We start from the raw sequence: 17,981 nt of genomic DNA, 5'->3' as shown, positions 1-17,981 counted from the left end.
AAATTTATCTTGGGGGCTGAGGGTGAGCGCTATGGATGAAGGAGGAGATCTCATGGTGACCAAGGCTTTTTCTCTGTGGTGCTCTCTGGTGCCTTGCCTCTGAAGCAGGAGCCTTGTAGGAAGGAGTAGGAGGGGAAGTGAAATGGGAGGGGACTTCATCTTTTCAATCACAAAGGCCTCGGTAGTGACCTGGTTCCTCCTCCTGCCCTGGGACAGGTACAGCCAAGCTGATGCCCTCAAGTACGTGGGGATCGAGCGGGAGACGGATGTCCTTTAGGCCTCGTGGGCCCCTCGCCAGCGCCTTGGTCGCGGCACTGTCCTGCTTTCATGCACACACCACTGCTGCTCGAGTTTCCTGCACTAAGTGTCTCCTACACCGAGAAACCCCCCACCCGCTCCCTCTGTAGTGAGGCTTCACCTGTGTCCAGCGGGGACAGAACTGTCTCAGCTAGAGGGGAGACACAGGCGGCTAGGGCTTGGGCTCCCAGGAGAGAGAGTTGCACCAGTGGGAGACTGCGTCTCAGGCCTTGGAGGAAGAGAGCACAGGCTGGGGGCGGGTGACGTTTGCTTGAGTTCTTAATGGCTCCCCAGGCTGTGGGCCTCAGGAGTCACCTTGGACGGTTCCTAACAAGCATTAGCGTAACTTTCCAAATCAAGGATCCTTCCTGTAGTTGGGTCACCAGCAGATCTCTCTGTGGTCCTGAGACCTGGAGAGGACAGGTTCAGTGAAGTTTGGTACCCGGAGCTTATGAGTGATCAGGGTTAAAGATGAGCCTGGTGGGCAGAGCAGACTGAATTCAGAGGGGAGATGGGGCACCTGACTACTACCTCTTTCCCCCTGACATGCTTCAAACTGAAAGAGTGTGGGTTCTAAGAAAAGCTCTTCAAGACTGGGAGAAAGAAAGCTGAGTGCCATCCATCCTTCTGCAGACAGTGAGAACCAGCCCGACGACAATAATAAACTGCTAAGCTTAGGGCCCAGCAGGCTTTGGGGCACCCTCTGTGTGTACTCTGGAGACGAATGGGTATTTTTCAGATTCCCGGGAGCAGATACAAGTGCCCTGTCAACCCCTTCCAAAGTTCTGATTTGGCAACGACAGGTGGGCATTACACTGCTGCTGAAGAACTGGAGGGGTGGTGCAACCTGGGTGTGACGCTCTTGTTCCCTGCAGATGTAGCTGTTTTTAGGCCTTTCGTTTCCCTTAGAGGCTGGGCCTATGGGGCCGCTCTTGGTCCTGTCTTCCAGGTAGTGGGGTACAGGCCTGGACTAGAGAAGTGGAAGGTTGTTGGTGGATCACTTTCCTGCCTGGAGTCCCTGCTGTTGGAAAGGATGAGTTGACACTATGTGTTTGGAGGTGGGCGAGGAGCTCCCAGGTTACGCATGTTTAGGATGGCACCATACAGGCAGACTGGCAGAGGGTATTTAAATGTCAAGAAGAAGCAGGCCAGCCACCTGTGCCAGTTCATAGTGACATTCTCTCTGGGATTCATGGAAGCACTTTATTTCCTTTAGAAGGTCTGGAGATTGAGGTGGAGTTTGAGCTAAGGTCTCGGGGGTCCCTGCCTGAATCTCTTTCCTGAGGGAGCAGGGAAGAGGTGGTGGAAGATTCTCCTCCAGTTCTATCTCATGTCCTGGTGGAGGCAGAAGGAGCTGCCTTGAAACAGCAGAATTGAATGAGAATGGCTCCAGCCCTAAGAACCGCCCCTGTGTCTATGGCTGGTGCTGAGCTGCAGGGAATAAGGAGCTTTGTGCTAGAGAAAGAGAAATGAGCAGGTACAGACTAGCCTAGGGTGTATTAGATAAGGGAGCCAGCTTCTCCCTTCTCTGTGGGGAATCAGAGCCTGTCTTCCCTGGTCTGTGTGGACCACCCCCTTCCTCTAACCCCATTGGCTGTCCCAGTGAAGCAAGGAGTAGGGTTCCCTCTGGCCAAACTGTCACCTAGGGATTTCTGTGGGACATGCGTGTGCACACACATACACACACACACACTCACTCACTCACATACCCTCACTCACCACGCTAGTGGGCACACAGGCACTCAGCACTGAGCACACGCCCAGCCAGTTCCTGACAGAAGCCTCTTGCCACCCGACGGGGCCAGCCCCTGCCATGCTTCTGAAATCTACATCTGCTGTGGTTTGTACGCATTGTGTATAGGGGACACCCTCTAGCTGGACTGTGGGCTCCAAATTACTCATAAATTATAGAGAAAAACCAGAGACAGAGGAAGGAGGGTTAGGACTGTTCGAAATGCAGTCTGGGGCTTGCTACGAGGAGTAGATGGGGATAAATTGACATCCAGCCTTTGAAAGGCTAGACTGACCCTATCCTTCCCTCGGCATGCAGAATCACTGTGGTTGACCCCGCCTTCCCCTGTGTCATACCACTACCAGCTGCTGTTGCTCCAGCATTCCCATCCTCTCCCCTGATCTCACCCACCTTTAAATGACGGGTCTTAACCCCTCCCCCAAGACAAGTAATGATGGATGGAGTGAGGTGGTGGGGATGGCGGGGGAGGCTGGTATATGTGCGGCTCTGTTGCCAGTGAATTTCACGCACTTTAAAGTCCTGTGGCTTGTGACCTCTTATCTGAATAAAGTGGTAGAATCCATTTTGGCAAGTTGTGTGCTGTGTGCTTTGGGGTCCAGGGATGAACCCTGGAAGGATCCAGGGGTGGCAGTTCAGGGGCAGCACAGGCTGAAGCTTGAGTATTCTGATCTCCACTTGTCCACGGAGACCACGGTTGGAGGAGATCTGGGGCAGGGGGTTGGCAAGAACCAAGCAGCCTTCCAGCAGGCGATGCTGGGATTCTGAGTGCTCCCCATTAAAGATTCTGGAGCTGTCAGATTATTTCCCTGAAAGTCATCCCGCTTATCCGCTAGCCATGCCACCAACTACCACACACAGACTGGAGCTCTGTCACTCTGCTTTATTAGAACAGCTCCGAGACTGAGAGCACAGCTTCAGAGTGGAGGCTGGATCAGGCTTGGGTGAGTGACCAGCAGACCTCATGAGACTTCCAACACAGAAGAAGCACACTGGGCTTCTCAACACAGGAGAAGCGCACTGGGCACAGGACAGGACAGTCAATTGATTTTGTCTTTTATATATAAACTGATAATTTAAAAAAATTAGAGTGATATATATAGTTTCTCTAGAGAGAGACTTTGCAACAAAAAATATATATAAAGAATATGACCTCCTGGACAAATGAAGCAGCATCTCTGAGCGGAGGAAAGAGGGCTCCTCATGCATTGGAGAGGGGGGCCAAGCCTTTGGACAGGCACCAAGGCTATTGCATATCTTGGAGGAGGGAGGAAGAGTAGAGGGCTGGCTAGTCAGTGTGTCTGCATTATTCTCTCTACATTGCAAGTTTTTTTATGGCTTTGGCTAAAGCGTGTAAAGCAGCGGAGGTACTAAGGTGCTAAAGTGAGGCCTCTCGGTCTCTAAAAAACAAAAAGGGGTGTGGAGGGGGCAGCAATGAAGCCCTCCCTAACCCCCAACTGAGGGGAAGCAGGTGGAAGATGTTCTGCAGGGGAGTGGGGAGGCTGAGGGGTATGATTGAGCAGCCTCCCCCCATGCCCTGTGCGCCCCTGCAATCCCACACATCTGTCCCTGCTGAGATTGAATATTTGAAGGGAGGCGGTTAATCTCCCCTGCACTCTGGTGTTAATCCCTGGCCGTAGCTGGGACGGGTGGCAGGAAAGGCCTGGGCCAACCCCACGAGGCTTCTTTGGGGCAGGCAAACAACCAGGAGCCTGGGGAAATGGGGATGGGCAGGGCATTGGTTTTAGGCAGTGAGGCTCAGCCACTCCCTTTGGTCCCATCTGTAGCTCTGCCCACCAGACTTGGCAGGAGGGAAATCCTCTAGATGAGCAGAGCCAGCTAAGAGGAGCCACATGTCCCTGCAAGGATGGGGTTGAGGTGGGATTGGGGAATTTGGAGGAGACGGGCTTGGTCCTTGAAGCCCCTCTCCCGATTCATTCAGATCTGGACTCCTCCAGAATCTGGGGTAGGTTTTGGTCCCGGGGGCCAGGGGCTGGGGCTGGGGCTGGGGCTGGAGCTGGAGCTGGAGCTGGGGCTGGAACTTGGGTGGAAGCTGGTGTCGGGGTCGGGGCTGAGGCTGGGGCCGGGGCCGGGCCTGAAGTAGGCAGAGGAGGCTTGCTGCCAGCATGGTAATCATGTGTGGCCTTGGGCTCATTGGTGTGGTAGGAGCCCTTATAGCGATGATTCTGTAGATAGAAGAGCACCAACATTCCCACCAGTCCCAGCAGCAAGAAGGCCACCAAAACTGAAAGAGAAAAAAGGAACAATTCAGGGCAGATCTTTGGGGTTTCACCTATACACAGACACACATGTATCCTTTTGGCTTAAAGCATATGTGTCCGACAGCATCAGCTGTACAACCACATCAAGCTATTCTTGATGTGTCTGGTTGGTCTAAAGTCCTGGCTTCTATTCTGTTTCTAATATTAGAATTTCTGTTTCTCATATGGTGTATGTAATGTTTAATAAATTTCTTTTTCTAATAATAGAATTCTATCCTATTTCTAACACTCTCTTTCAAAATCCTTGGTACTTACGCCAATTTCTCATTTTTCTGGATGTTACTGTACCCGTTTCCTCATCCCTTAGCTTTAGCCCCAATTATTTTTTTTTATAACGGCTTTATTGAGATATAGTTAACATACCATAAAATGTATTCTTTTATAGTGCAGTAAAGCTCCCTTTAAGACACAGTTCCTGCCTAATTCTGGGACCTTTTAGATATTAAACCCCTGACTTTGGTGGGAATGTGTGGCCATGACCCAACAGAGGAGCATATGACTTAAGCTGCTCATCATGAAGTGAACATTATCTGATCCACAAAGTCATAAAGTCAGAGACGTGACCAGCAATGGACTACCATTACAGGGAAATGATATATTGAGTCAGGCAGTGATAGGCACATCACTGTAAAAACTTTGGCCCAGTGTTAATATTTCATTTCTATTAAAATCTATAGAATCTGCCAATAGTTAAAAATCTCCAAGCTGATTATCAGCTACCTTCAGCATAGCCTGTGTCATGGTTCTTGGCACCACCATATACTGAGTGCCTTCACTACCCCTCAGGCCTGAGGATACAGGGACAGGGAGGGAAGGCTGACAGCCAGAGGGTAGAATGAGAGGTCAGGGTAGGGACGGTGCCACTCACAGCCCAAAAGTATAGCAACCCATCCGTCATCATGGTAGTACGGGAAGTCTGAAAAAAGAACGCACCGGTTAGGAGCCTCCTGCAGATTAAGAGTCATTTCCTTTCCCCATTGTCCCTCTTTTCCCTTCCTCTTCTGTGTCCCTGGGGATGTACCTGGGGGAAGATACCAGGGGTCCAGCTCAGGGGGCACCTCTGAGACAAGACGTGGCATGGCTCCGCAGTTAGACTCAGACAGCTCTCCCTGGACACGAAGGGCCTCAGCCAGCTCCGCAGTCATGGGTCGAGGCGTTCGGAAGTGGGTCTTGAGAGGAGCCACGTTGTTGAATCGGACACCAGACAGGCAGCCCGAGAAACCCGGTGTGTTGTAGCGCTGGATCTCTGGGTCAATCACTCCAGTCTCTGAGGGAGAGGCAGCCCAGAAAGAAAGAGACTTGGACCCCCCAACAGCCCTGGTCCCTCTCACCACCCCTAGGTTCCCACTTCCGTAGCAGCACCTTCACTGCCACTCCCCATCCTTCACCCTCCTCTGGACTCCAGAGGAGTCCGCAGCTCCTGACCCCAAATGCCGTCTCAACCCCCGCTTACCCATAACGCGCCCCAAATACAAGGCCTTGGGTGAGTCTAGCTGGCTATCCACCAACAGTGAGAACTTCTGTTCCGTCAGGGAGAAGTAGTCCACCTGAATTGGGAGGGGAAAGGAGATGAGAGGGAGAACCAGCAGACCAGCAGCAGACATAGCCCAGACCAGGCTGGGACTCTCCTCTCCCGACTGGTGGTGGGTCCTAACTCAGTCCCACGTGGGCAAGTCCTGGGCCCAGACACAGGATTTGGTATTAAAAACCTCACAAACTGGTTTTGAGCCCTGTCTTTGCAGCTTACGGGGGTTTGGAAAAACCACTTTACTGTCAGAGCCCCTTTCGTGACTAGTCAAATGAAGATAAGAAGAGCTGCCTACCTGAACTGCCTCACAGGGCGATTGTGAGGTCCCATGATACTACATGTGAACATTCTCTGTACATTGGAATGTGCTCTACAGATGCTAAACATCTGCCATTTCCCACTGCCACAGCCTTGATGAAGAGGTTATGATCTGAACCCCTGGCACACACCTGGATGAAGAGGTTGCGGTAGACCCGGGTGATGTTGACACTGTGGGGCTGGCCGTCTGTCACAGGGCGGGTGGTGAGCTGGTACACATAGGGGCTGGTGCCCAGCTGGTAGCGCAGCTGCAAGGTCCCTGTGGGGTGGGAAGAAGGAAGAGGGGGGTCTCCCCTCAGCTCCCAGAGTCCCCATCTTTTTTTCCTTTTTGGCTTCGCCATGCTGCCTATGGGATCTTCGTTCCCTGACCAGGGATGGAACCTGTGGCCCCTGCATTTGGAAGCACCAGGGAAGTCCCCCGAAGCCGCCACCTTGGAAGAGCACTTGAGTCCCTGTGCTGGTCAATAGTCATGAGAATGGAGGGCACCCAGAGGATGCTGGAGTGGAGGGCGAGAGCCGTGGGGAGCTCACCGTCTTCCTTGATGAGCACGGCCATGTAGTCACGCACAAAGGAGCTGACGTAGAGGAGGACGGCGGGGGCAGACTGGGTGCTGAAGCTGAAGGACACCTCTTCTCCAGTGACGTTGTAGACAGGTCCGCGGTAGCCTGGCACCGGCCGGCCTGGCCGCGGGTAATCAGGCAGACGGTACCCAGGGCCATGGTAGCCGGGCACGTAGCCGGGAGTGTCATAGCCGGGGATGTAACCAGGCTCGTAGCCCGGCACTGGCCGGCTCAGCATGTGGGAGAACTCCCGGGCTGCGGAGCGCAGCGCCGACTGGAGGTTATAGCGCATCCAGGTGCCAGGCTCAAAGAAACCGCCAATGTCTGAGGCAGAAGTAGTGAAGTCAGGGCCCGTCCCCACCTCCAGACGCTATGTATGTCATCCACGCACACCGTCTGGCACGTGTCCCCTGTTTCTGCTACACCACAACCCATCTCCATTCACTTTTAGGTCCCCTGGAGGCCCTATGTCATGGAATGGAATCTTAAAATCATAAGAAATGGAAAAGATCATCTGATCCAACCCCTGCACTTTACAGATGGGGAAAGCAAGGCTCTGAAATGGGCCGCGACTTGCCTGAGGATACATAGTAAGTGGAGGGTCAGAATTAGAATCAAGATACCACAAACCCACCTGCCACTACTCGCACTTCTGAACCAAGACCAAAGGGCTTCTGTGGGTCCCTTAGTCCCTGTGTCTTCCTACCTCACCAGTGACCTACCTGCTCATGCATCCTCCTAGACCAGCCTTGGGGAGGATGTGTTCTTGGTGTATGTGCAGAATCTTGCTATGGTGAATGTCAAGGCTCGCCTTAACCAAGAACCAGGCTGTAGACATGTTTTAGGCGTGCAGCGATTGTCAACTAGGAAATGGCATAGGAGGGCATTGTGCAGCCTGATGGGGATATGCTTGCAAGGGGGGCAACCTGGGTTCCCTTGGTGACAGTGAGAAGATGGGGAAGTTATCTGTTTTGTTGCTGCTGTTCTTGTCATGCCAGCTAGCTGTGCCATCCCTTCCTTGTCCCACTTTATTCCTTTGGAATCACCCAGCAGCTTCAGCTGCCTGAGAGCCCAGCTCAAAGCTCAAGAGCCCAGGATGACCACAGTCTTCCCCGATGCTGACACTGCATCCTCCCTCCTTCCTTGACCTCCCTACATCCCATGATGCCCTCTGGCTCATTCCTCCCATAACCAGCAGCACTGACCATGGTTGCAGTATGGCCCATCAAAAGCCGTGAGGTCACAGTCACAGGTGTAGTAGCTGTAGCGCTCCACACAGCGGCCGCCATGGAAACAGGGGAACCGGGGGTGGGCGCAGTGGCCTGTGCAGTTGGGTGAGGTACCCTCAGAGGCATTGGCACGGCCCTCCAGGTTCAGAGTCACTCCATTCAGACGCATAGCCCTCAAGCAACCCACGAAAGGCCGCCTCTTAAGCTCTGCAGATCCTGGGGGGAAAGTGGGCAGGTGGAGAAATGGGTGTAGAGCAGAGACAGGGGAAAGTATTGGGGTTGCAAAGGCAGTGGAGGGCTAGAAGAATGGAAGAGATGCCAGGGACTGGAGAGGAAGGGTGGGCCTTGGCTCACTGTGAGGCTGAGGGGATTGTGACCTAAGAGATGGGGTTCCTGGAAACAAGGAGAGTGGCCTCAAGAGGGTAGGATGGTGACAGAGGCTTCAGACCTGCCTCCAGGTTGCTGCTCACCAACATACAGGGGCCGGTCGTACTCCAGCCAGATGTAGGTCTGCAGGGGCATCGGCCGTAGCACCCAAGGCCGGTGATCGACGCGCAGCCGGGCCTGCTTCACGTTGATTTCCGCCCGGACGAGGTGCCACTCGTCGTCGCTGAACTCGAAGTCGTCTGAGTGCACCGTCAGGTTCTCATCCCCATTCCCCACGTCAAAGGCGAAGACCACGTCCCGGGACGCTGGACAGTGTGGGGGGTGGGGGAGACAACTCAGCGCCCCCAGGGCCCTCAGGGGTCGACACAGCCCTTCTTCTCTGCTCTTCGGAGCTCCCTGACTGTCCCTTCAATCTGTTTACGTGTAAGCGTGCTAAGTCGCTTCAGTCCTGTCCGACTTTGAGACCCCATGGACTGTAGCCCCCCAGGCTCCTCTGTCCATGGGATTCTTCAGGCAAGATTACTGGAGTGGGTTGCCATTTCCTTCTCCAGTAGATCTTCCTGACCCAGAGGATTGAACCCCAGTCTCTTACATCTCTTGCATTGGCAGGCGGATTCTTTACTAGCTTCTACCACCTGGGAAGCCCAATCTGTTTACAGCCTGGGACAAAACCCATAAAGTGCTTAAAACCTCATACCTCTGGTCTCCCACATTCGCAGATCCCTGGAGCCAGCTTCCCAGCCCCACCTCTCAGGTTAGAAGCATAGCTCATCAAATAGGAGCCCTGCACCTCGCACCCACCCCAGGCCAACCCACCAGAGTCCAGCTTCCTCACTCACAACTCAGGGGCCAAAGGTCCAGACAGGCCAAGTCGGTGCTCAGGGTCACAAAGCCAGCTATTGAGATGGTGCTGGGTCTAGAAGCCAGGCCCATCTAAAGCCCTTCCTATGCTGCTTTTCAAAAGGGCATCTGGCCTTGCCACTTAGCCCAGCCTCCACCCACCCCACATCTCCCCAAGGGTCTTCCCGCAGTGTCTGCCTGCTCACTGTTAAGTTCCACCCGCACGTAAGGCCGGCGCCACTGGCAGTAAGGGCCCCCCATATTCTCTAGGAAGACTCCCGAGGGAGCCGAAGTCCTGAAGTAGAAAGAGACGTCAAGGCTGTGGTTGGCCCGGATTGGGGGGAAGCGTAGTGCAGCCCCAGTGTGGAAGGAGATGGTGTTCCAGGAATTTCCTACAGAACCAAATGGAGGAAGGCCTTGTCAGCAGGACGGGAGGCAGGCGACAGGGCAAAGGGGGACAGCTGGGGGAACCCAGGGAGAGACTAAGGCGTGTCATGAAAGAGAGGAAGGTGCAGGTGCACAGGAACAGGTGTGGGCATGTCACAGCCAGAGCCAGGGTGTCTGGCAGGGTGTCCTGGAGACACCCTCCCCACCCCCACCCCCCGCAGTAGGTCAGGGCTTTGGAACTAGAGAGCCTGCAAAGGCACACAAAAAGGCTCTGCCACTCACGGTCGCCGTAGCAGCGCAGAGGCCTCAGAAAGAACTGGGCCTCCGAACTGGATCGGTTTGTGTCCCCCACCACCACCTGAGTGACAGGCAGATGGTCCACAAAGGTCAGCAGGCCCTTGTCGGTTCTCCTGTGGGGATGGGGATGCGGTGGCTCAGCCCTTGTTGCTCGGCAGCCCCCAGCATCCTGAAAGCCCTGTTCCTCTGCCCCTCTTACCACTGGGGCTGGTCGGCGTCACAGTTACAGTGCAGGGCAGGGTCCACACAGCTCCGGTCCAGACCACAGGCACAGCGCTGGATCCCAGGCTGCGAGCCACCCCAGTAGAAGTGCTGTTCCTCGTTTCGGCCAATCCAAAAGCTGTACGGGTAGCCTCCTGGGGACGAGGGACAGGCAGCTTCCAGGCCCCACCCTCCATTAGCCTCAGGGCTCCTCCCTCACCCTTCCAACCAGCCCAGGCCACTTCCTGAGCCCTCTGGTCCTCTTCTCCCAGACCCCATGGGTCTCTCCTCCAGCTTTCACCCTGCCCTCCCCACCCCAGCCCTAACCTGCTGTGTTGAGCAGCCGGGAATTGTAGCAGGAGAACTCGATCCACTGCTCACAGTGCTGGGAAGCATTGGCCAGGGCACTGACCTCCTCCCAGGATGCATTCCAGTACTGGACGGCCCCGAGGAATGGCCGCTCCATGCTGGAACCCGTCACCCGAGTCGTCCACAGCCTGTCATGGCGCACAACTGTCCATGCCCGGTTCTCTGGGGGAGGGGACAAGGCAGAGCTGTGGCTGGAGAGGAGCATTCTCTACCTGCCTCCAGCACCACTGCTGCAATTCAGAGCCAATCAATGAGGCCAGAAGCTCCGTTCCAGCCCAGCTCTACGTCTCCAACATCACATCTCTGAGACAGCTGGAATGGACCAGAAAGCTGAGATCTAGCTGCAAGGCTAGATTACAAACTCCTGAATGTTCCCTTCCCGCTCTGTCCTCCGTTACCCCTCCGCCGTTTAATCTTACTGGCTCCGGTCCACCCTTCCATCCTTCCTGTTCCCCCCCATACTCCCACACTTCATCATCCGCTGCCCATCACCCCTCAGTCAGAGCCACTTACCTCGGATATCACAATACACCACAAATGGCTTCAGGGGGCCACTACCATCAGGATCAATGGTGAAGTTTCCAGAAGTTTTCCCACTGAGTCGATAAGCCTCACAGGATTCCTTATACAAAGCTGGTGGGTAGTGAGTTGGGGAAAAGGTAGTTAGGGGGTTGGGGGCTAGAAGGGCCAGCCCCACCATCTTTAGCTGCCTCACGATCCCCAGAAACTTCCTGACTCTCCCCCACACTCCAGCTGGCTTACGCTGGTGGCAGGTCTCCCCCTTGTAGCCTGTCAGTTCACAGTAGCAGATGAAGTCATCCCAAGACTGGTAGCAGCGACCATCATGCTCACACATGTTAGGGCTGCACCTACGGGAGGGGGTCAGCACGCAGGGAAGGAGCCTTATGGGGAGCTGCAGAGTAGGGTCTGACCCCTACAAGCTTCAGTCCCAGGTCCTGAGAGCACCAGAACCCACCTAACATACTCCACATAAGTAGCCAGGTAGAAGCCTGAATGTTGGGGCATTAGGAAGGCCTCAGGGCTCAAGTACTACTGTTGCCTCTTCCCCAAATTATTAATAATGCCTTATATCCCATCCTCACCTCCCCCCAAAGAAAACCCTCTAGGACCAAAAACAGATGCTTCATTTCCATTCTGAGCATGTGCCACTTGAAGGGAAGAACTGGGAAGTGAGAGGTCAAGAAGCAATCCTCCCCAGGTGGGAGACTCAGGAGCTGGGACCAGAAGGGAGATCATTGAGAAATGCCATTCCCATCACTGGGAGACTGTGGAAGAGGGCTTTGGAGGGGGTCACCTCTTGGAGGGAGAGGGGCTTCTGGATACCTATCAGTGATGCCACATGTGTCAAAGAGGACCTCAGCATAGTATCCAAGCCGCCGGCCCTCCACCAGAGTCAGGTTGACCAGTTGACCATCCACCTTGAGCAGCTCCATGCAGCCATGGAACGCCGTCTGGTTGGAGTGGCAGCCCGATCGACTGGCTGGCTTGGGACAACCTGGAGCAACCACCCCTGTGAGGCCCTCCCCAGGGGAGACTCCAGCGACCCTCCCCCAGGGAGATGCCAAGGGAGAGCCAGACATGAAGAAAGGAAGCAAGGAAGGGGGCCAGTAGACAATGACAGTGATGTTCCAGTCCCCAAGGCCCCAGAGGGGCAAGAGAGATTTACTGCTACAAAACTCTCCATGTAGCCCTATCTGGGTGGACTTAGATGGGGCCTTCCCACCCAGAGACAGGGGTCTAGCCAGGTTGACCTCCACTTACCTCCAAAGAAGTATGAGGTTCCTGTACGGATCAGCAGTGGGTATGAAACCCTGACCTCTGCCCCCTCGACATCATCAATGCTGATGACTGCATGGTTTTCCTGGGCCACAAAATTCACCTCATGCCAAAAGCCATCATTCAGGCGGAACCCTGGACAGGACAGGAAGACAGTGTGGGTGGGGGAGGCACCATGCTCTGGAAGAGTGTCTTGAGTGGAGAAGCAGCAACCCCACTCTGTCCTAACAGCAGCCTCTGTGCTTCCCACTTTTACACTTATTACAGTGAGAGGTGATATCCCCGAATGTCTCTCTTCACTATGTGGAACCCCAGTGGCTGACACAGAGTCAAAAGTCATCAGTGAATGATACCTACAGGGACCCTCCAAATGGAGTACCAGGATTCTCAGCCTTAGTCCCTCAGATCTGCCCCGCCCTCCAACTCCCAGCTGTCTAAATCCTGGGGCCTCCTGCAGGGCTCCCTCCCTTCCCTTCCTCAGCCCTCTGAGTGTGCAAAGGCCTCAGTCCAGGTCTACAGTCTCCTAGGTCTCTACCTTGCTCTGGCCTCCCTTTGCTTCCCCTTCCTCTCCCTCTGCTCACCAGCAGCGAACTGAAGCTTCTTTCGGCCGGTCTGCACCACGGACACGTTGACCTGCCCTTCACTAAGCATCAGCTCCACGTGGCCCAACCCGTCCCCCAGTGAGGAGAAGAGCAGCAGCCCAGTGAGATCCCAGGTGCGGAAGCGAAAAGAGACTGCGAGGCGGCCGCGGCGGGGGAAGCCAGGCACTTGCACGAAGTTGTGAGGACCTCCGAAATTGATGGGATGAGGAACCGGGTCCAGGCAACGGAATGCCACCTTACCCTGGGGACCCAAGTGAGGATGCATCAGCACCGAAGCTGATGCCGCACCCCGGCCTCTGTGAGGAGCCAGGTTCCCTGGGTGTACCTCCCCAGCCGCACCGCGCCCAGAAACACGTCCAGGTGTGGAGAGGTCTCCAGCCACCAAGTCAGCCCTCAGGACCTACATCATCTCCTGATCATCTCAGGAGCGCCTGATTAGCTCCTGAGTTGGAGTAGGGGGGACCACATAATACCTAAACAGCCCTCAAGTCCCTCCTCAGACTCTGCGCTGTGTGACCCCTGGCCGAGCCACTCCGGGCCTCCACACCGTATTCTCTTCATTTATAACTGAGGACATGGTGAGATCAGACCGCAGCTTTTAACTAGGCGGGAGCGGGGTTGGGAGCTGGCCTTTTGCAACTCCTGTGAGTCAGTGATGCCCCGCCCCCAACGTGAGCAGCTGGCCAGGGAGAGGGCTCCTCGGCTTTTAGATGATTCTCAAGACCTCTCCCCGCTCCACCCACTTGTTCCGGGTGGCTTTTGATGCCCCGTCCTCCCAGATCCCCCTGCCCACTGGCCTCGAAGGTGATCCGGGAATGGCGCCGAACGGCCAAGTCTGCGATGTTGACTCGGTTGAAGATGACGTTTTCAATGCAGCCGCGGAAATTATGCCGATAGGCAAGGTTCTTCTGCGCGGCGCCCACCAGCCCCCCGATGAACATCTGTGGGCGGGGTGAGGAGTAAGCTTCCCTAGATGCGGCAGCGTGCGCGCCTTTCTCGCGCTCCCGCTCAGGCTGAGGTCTGAGACACACGTTGCCCCAGTATCGGTATTGAAGCTGGAAGCTCGCTGGGCCTCCTGAGGCTTGGGTTTTAGCCCTGACCCCACCACAAATTGGCTGCATGCCCTTGGGTAAGTCGATGAACCTGTCTGGGGTTCTTTATCTGCATATCAGGGCCAGGAGAGGGCAATTTTCTCATCTTGCCTGATCCCCCAAATCCAGATTTCTAGACTCCATCTCAGCAGCTCTGGGGTGGAGCCCGGAAATCGGCATGCTAACACCAGCAACAACAAAACCCAAGCTTTTCTGGGAGTTTGCCAACTCTTGTTAGCATACTCAGAAAGCAGAGTCTTACCTCTGAATGAAGTGCCGCCCCCCACCGGCCCACCCAGCATCTCACTTAACCAAATGGCTCCTCCCCTCTTTGCTCACCTCGTTGTCCAGGTTCAGTCTCTCGAAGTCGCCATTGAGCACGAAGCGCTGCACGTAGCCGTCCAGGGTGAGATTTGCCTCACGGCCAAATCGGTCGACACGCACGTAATGCCAGTGTTGGTCATTGAGGACGCCGCCAGCGCTCACGGTCGTGTGACCCGGCCTTGGCTGGATGGGGCTGCTGCCTGAGGGTGGGGTAGGGCTGGGTCAGACTGGGAACCTGGACCCTATCGCCCAGCAACACCCCCAGGCGGAGCAACAGCCTGCAACACAGAGGAGGAACTGCTCAAGGCCCAGGACGGCCAGGGAGGGTGGGCACATAGAGACTGGACCACCCTCAGCCTGCGATGGATCGGTGGCCCTTGGCAAGTACGGACTTAGTCATTTAACCCCTCTGACAGAGTCGGACACGACTGAAGCGACTTAGCAGCAGCAGCAGCAGCAGCAGAGCCTGTCTTCCTATCACTAAAACGGGGCACGATAGCTGGTTCTACCTCATCATGGGCATATTGTGGAAAGCGAATGAGATACAAAATAACAACGCTTCAGGAGTGTGTGTGTGCGCGCGCGCGCACCTGTATACCTATACACAATGTTTTTATAATGAGGAAACAGACTGGGGAAGTGCTTGTCCAAGGTCACACAGCTGGTAGGTGCTAGGTGCTGGAATCCGCTTGTCCTAATTCCCAGTCCAGAGTTTCGCAAGCACCAAATTTTACACGAAGAAGGCAGATGGGTCCAAACAGTTAAGGAAGGGGAAGATAAGGAATGGGGCGCGGCTTCGCGGAGGAGGTGCGACAAGGGACGTGGGAGGAGAGCCTGGGGCTCCGCGCCGCGGCCGCGAGCTCACCCAGGCTCATGTGCAGCAGCAAGTGCGCCCCCTGCAGCTCGAGTGTCACGTAGTCGCCCTGGGCGCCCTCGGCGTGCAACAGGAGCCCGTCCTTTTCTTCGGTTTTGAAGCTGAAGGCGAAGACGTCCCACAGACTCCGGCTGACCCCTCTCGGGAAGCGGTACGAGATGGCATCATCGCCATCGAAATACAGCACGTCGGACTCTGCGGGAGGGACCGTAGGTGGGGCGGGGGCCAGGGGATTCTGTCTCCCGCCCCGCCCCCACCAAGACCCCGCACCCTTACTGTAAGGGCAGCCGTAGAGGCCAAGCCTCAGGCCGATCTTGCCGCGCGGGTTCCAAGCCAAAGGCACGATGCGGATGTAGCGCGCGGTGAAGTGATAGTGCAGGTCGTGGCGAACTACCGCCGACTCGTTCATGTTACCGAAGAAGGTCTAAGGGCAAGGGGAGAGGGGTGACCACGTTCCCACCCTCTGCTTGCTTTTCCATAGCCTCCCAGCCCGCAGCTGTCGCATCCAGCTAATCTCGACCTTTGGAAGGCAGACACTCCTTATCTCCCCCGCCTTCCTAACTTTACAGTTTCCCTAGGCTAGAGCGTCTTCTCCACCATCCCAGTATTTCCTCAGAGGTCAACTCAGATGTCGCCTCCTCCAAGAAGCTCTCCCAGATTTTACCTTGAAGTATGTTAAACCCTGTCAATTGGGCGTATCCTGAACACACGGCAAGCAGACGGTCCTTCTGGACTGAGTCCCTGGAGCGAAAGTCACTGCTCCTCATCTGTGCCCTCACCACCACCTCCTCCCCCTCCCCCCAAATGTGCCCAGCCCAGCCCAGGTCACGGAGTTGAGAAGGTTCCCCAAGTGTGTGTGCAGGGAGCCTGGAGTACCGCGTTGTGCCCTTGCTGATAGAACGGTGTCCAGCTGTCCACTCGGTCACCGTAGAGCAGCATGTAACGTGTGACCCAGTCCCACGAGTTAAAGGAGCCCTGCGTGGCCACAGCCCGAATCCGGTGCTTCTTCATTAGGTCGATCTGGAGCCAGGGATTTGGGTCCCCAATCCGGGGAGACCATCCGCTTATTCCTACAGAAGGGACAAGGGCTTTCACCACTGGCTCCCCCTTTACCTCTAGCCCTTTAGAGTCCCTCACCCCACCATGGGGCACCACCGTGCTCACCGTGCAGCCGGGCAAAGCGGGGCGCAGTGAAGAGCCCATAGTAGGAGGAGGCGCCCAGGGAGCGTGCATACAGGGGCCCAACCAGCTCCTCATCACAGCCATCTGGGTTGCAGGAACAGACATGTTTATCAGGGCGGCCCCTCCCAGTCTTTCCAAAGGCCCAGAACGCTGAGCAACTGGCGCTCGATCTTCACTCCCCCCAGTGCAGACCCAGCCCTAACTTAAACCACCTGCTCAACTTGGCCTGCAGCTACAGCTGCACACTGAGGGGAAGCTGGCCTCTCCTCCTGGGAGAACCCCTAGGCCAGACCCTCCCAAGGGCCAGTTGGAGTTCAGTACTCCCCAGAACACAATCCCATACCTCAGCATCTTTCAGAACCTGAGTCACCCCAAGACATCAATCCATCCCCAGACTTAGCCTCAGTCCCACTCAGCAGCACCCGCAAATGCGCACGGAGCCCAAATGCAGGCCTAGCCCCAACCCCAGCCAGTCCTAGCGCCACCAGTTCCATGTCCAAACTTAGCATCGTATAGGCTCACCAAATACTGCCTGGATCCCAACCCCCATATCCAGCCCCAGCCTTAGCCGCAAACCCCAAACGCTGGTCCCTGGGCCAGCTCCAAGCCCAGCCCCAGTCCCTTAACCCTAGCCCGAGTCACCAGTACCACTCTTATTCCCAACCCTCAAACCCGGCACTCGCTCCCGCTTGGATCCCAGCCCCAAGTCCCCGCCCGGGCCGACTCTTGTCTTCAGCTCGGAGCCCAGCCCCAGCTCCGGGCGCGCGCGCCAGCCTCGGAGCTGCATTGCGGAGCGCGGGGGAGAGGCTGCAAAGGATGAAAGCGCGCGAGTGCGCGCCGGCCGAGAAGCGACCCGCGACCACCCAGCCGCAATGCGGTGCGGGACCCGCCCTGCAGACCTCGGACTCCCGGGCCTAACCCCGCCTGCCTGCGAGCCCTGCACTCACAGTAGCCCCAGCCCCGGGCTCCTGAGACCGCGGCGAGTAGGATGCAGAAAACCCGGAGATGCATCATGCAGGGCTGACGGGTCTCGGCGGCCGCCTTCCAGTGCCCGGCTCCGGCTAGGGCTCCAGTTTCAGCTTGGGCTATCCTCCTGGGTTTTTGCAACGAATGGCTGTCTCTCCCCCTTACCCACCCCTCTCTCTTCCCACTCTCCCCCAGCCCTTCTTTCTTGTCTCCTTAGGTGCCGTTCCTGCTTCTCTGCTGTTCTCTCCTCTCCTTCCACCCTCTCTCACCTCCCCCCTTCCCCAGCCTCGCTCTCCTGGCACGCGCCGCTTTCCCAGACCCCGCGCAAGCGCGCGCCTCAGCCCCGCTGCGAAAGGGCGGGGGTAGAGAGCCTCCCGCCACCGGGAAATACCCTGAATAACCCGAGGCTGACAAGGGACTGTGGCCGCAAAGATGGGGGAAGGGAGACAGGGGCCGGCTGGGGGATCCTGGAAAATCCAAGAAGAGAGATGGAAAGGGAGGGTGCTTGGAGATAGGGAGAAGTGTAAGTAGAAAGAATCTAACATTTTCAGACAGCAAATTCTGCTCCAGGCACGCGTGCTAGGCACCTTCATTATCCTGTGAATTCTGCATTTTTACCTCACTCCATTTTGCAGATGAAAAACCTGAGGCTCAGAGAGGTAAAAAAAAAAAAAAAAAAAAAAATTATTCAGATCCCAC

The 17,981-nt window shown here is 55.9% G+C and overlaps 2 protein-coding genes across 4 annotated transcripts in view; one reads left to right on the top strand and one right to left on the bottom strand.

Annotated features, from left to right (window-relative positions):
* Positions 1-2,617, top strand: part of EZH1 (enhancer of zeste 1 polycomb repressive complex 2 subunit) — a 31,405-nt gene extending 28,788 nt beyond the window's left edge. For all 3 annotated transcript variants that reach the window (XM_018065135.1, XM_018065134.1, XM_013972153.2), the window contains one exon: positions 217-2,617. In XM_018065135.1, coding sequence (XP_017920624.1) covers positions 217-277 — 61 coding nt within the window. In that variant the 3' untranslated portion in view covers positions 278-2,617. The remainder of the gene's footprint in view (positions 1-216) is intronic.
* CNTNAP1 (contactin associated protein 1) lies at positions 2,911-17,932 on the bottom strand. The gene is made up of 25 exons (XM_005693860.3): positions 17,826-17,932; positions 17,264-17,409; positions 16,299-16,400; positions 16,011-16,204; positions 15,411-15,558; positions 15,126-15,329; positions 14,276-14,460; positions 13,643-13,786; positions 12,825-13,086; positions 12,229-12,378; positions 11,791-11,962; positions 11,209-11,315; positions 10,960-11,079; positions 10,405-10,608; positions 10,076-10,232; positions 9,862-9,989; positions 9,399-9,584; positions 8,436-8,657; positions 7,942-8,181; positions 6,707-7,060; positions 6,307-6,434; positions 5,783-5,876; positions 5,351-5,596; positions 5,198-5,245; positions 2,911-4,292 (listed from the first exon to the last, which is right to left on the bottom strand). Exons 1-25 carry the CDS (start codon positions 17,873-17,875, stop codon positions 3,982-3,984), a joined length of 4,302 nt encoding a protein of 1,433 aa, XP_005693917.3. The 5' UTR covers positions 17,876-17,932; the 3' UTR covers positions 2,911-3,981.

Source organism: Capra hircus, chromosome 19, assembly GCF_001704415.2.
Source record: "Capra hircus breed San Clemente chromosome 19, ASM170441v1, whole genome shotgun sequence".
Classification (NCBI taxonomy): Eukaryota; Metazoa; Chordata; class Mammalia; order Artiodactyla; family Bovidae; genus Capra; species Capra hircus.
Note: the sequence above shows the minus strand (reverse complement) of the source record. Positions and strands in the feature narration are given on the sequence as shown.